The following is a 1,051-nucleotide window of genomic DNA, read 5'->3' as shown; positions in this document are numbered from 1 at the left end:
AGCTGTGGGGTGGGGACCTGGTGAGCTGAGGCCATTCTTGGTGTGTCCCACAGCACCACCCATGCTGTACCCCAACCTGGCTGAGCTGGAGAACTACATGGGACTTGCTCTCTCTAGCGAAGAGATCCAGAAGAACCTGCTCCCGGATGACAGCACCGTAGGTGTCTGGGCTGGTGGCTCTCACCTGCCTTGCATGGGACCCCCCCCCACCGTGCCACAGCATCGCTGAGGACGGGGAGGTCCCACTGGGGCCGCATCCTGCCCAGAGAAGGGATGCAGCATCCCCCTGAGGGCTGATGTGGTGGGATCCCATGCCCTCACCAGCCCTGCTTGAGCCCTGGTCCCATTGCAGGCGCTGACCCCCGCTGGGACCTCCCCAGGCCAGCTGGTCGCCCCCCTGAGCGGGAATAACGCGGGGCTGCGGCGGGCAGCGTGGGACCCCCCCCACCATGCCACAGCATCGCTGAGGACGGGGATGTCCCATGGGGGCCACATCCTGCCCAGAGAAGGGATGCAGCATCCTCCTGAGGGCTGATGTGGTGGGATCCCGTGCCCTCACCAGCCCTGCTTGACCCCTGGTCCCATTGCAGGCACTGACCCCCGCTGGGACCTCCCCAGGCCAGCTGGTCGCCCCCCTGAGCGGGAATAACGCGGGGCTGCGGCGGGCAGAGATCAAGCCGGGCGTGCGGGAGATCCACCTCTGCAAGGACGAGCGGGGCAAGACGGGGGTGCAGCTGAAAAACGTCGACCAGGTGAGGGGGCTGGGCTGGCAAGGGGCTGTGCACGGCATGGCACAGAATGGCACGGCATGGCACAATGTGGGGCATCATGGCATGGCACAAGAACAGTGTGGTGAAGTAGGACTCAGGAGGTGATGGTCCCCCTGGACTGGGCACCTCGAGTGCTGTGTCCAGTTTTGGGCCCCTCACCACAAAAAAGACCTTGAGGGGCTGGAGCAGGTCCAGAGAAGGGCAACGGAGCTGGTGAGGGGTCTGGAGAACAAGTCTTGTGAGGAGAGGCTGAGGGAGCTGGGGGTGTTCAGCCTGGAGAA

The 1,051-nt window shown here is 64.8% G+C and overlaps 2 protein-coding genes across 2 annotated transcripts in view; one reads left to right on the top strand and one right to left on the bottom strand.

Annotated features, from left to right (window-relative positions):
• SNPH (syntaphilin) overlaps positions 1–1,051 on the bottom strand; it is a 23,860-nt gene that overhangs the window by 6,209 nt on the left and 16,600 nt on the right. The window lies entirely within an intron of this gene.
• Positions 53–1,051, top strand: part of LOC106895802 (syntenin-2-like) — a 4,094-nt gene continuing 3,095 nt past the window's right edge. The window contains exons 1-2 of the mRNA XM_014955424.1: positions 53–157; positions 591–752. Coding sequence (XP_014810910.1) covers positions 62–157; positions 591–752 — 258 coding nt within the window. The 5' untranslated portion in view covers positions 53–61. The remainder of the gene's footprint in view (positions 158–590; positions 753–1,051) is intronic.

The sequence above is a fragment of the Calidris pugnax genome, unplaced genomic scaffold (genome assembly GCF_001431845.1).
Source record: "Calidris pugnax isolate Ruff unplaced genomic scaffold, ASM143184v1 scaffold50, whole genome shotgun sequence".
Classification (NCBI taxonomy): Eukaryota; Metazoa; Chordata; class Aves; order Charadriiformes; family Scolopacidae; genus Calidris; species Calidris pugnax.
Note: the sequence above shows the minus strand (reverse complement) of the source record. Positions and strands in the feature narration are given on the sequence as shown.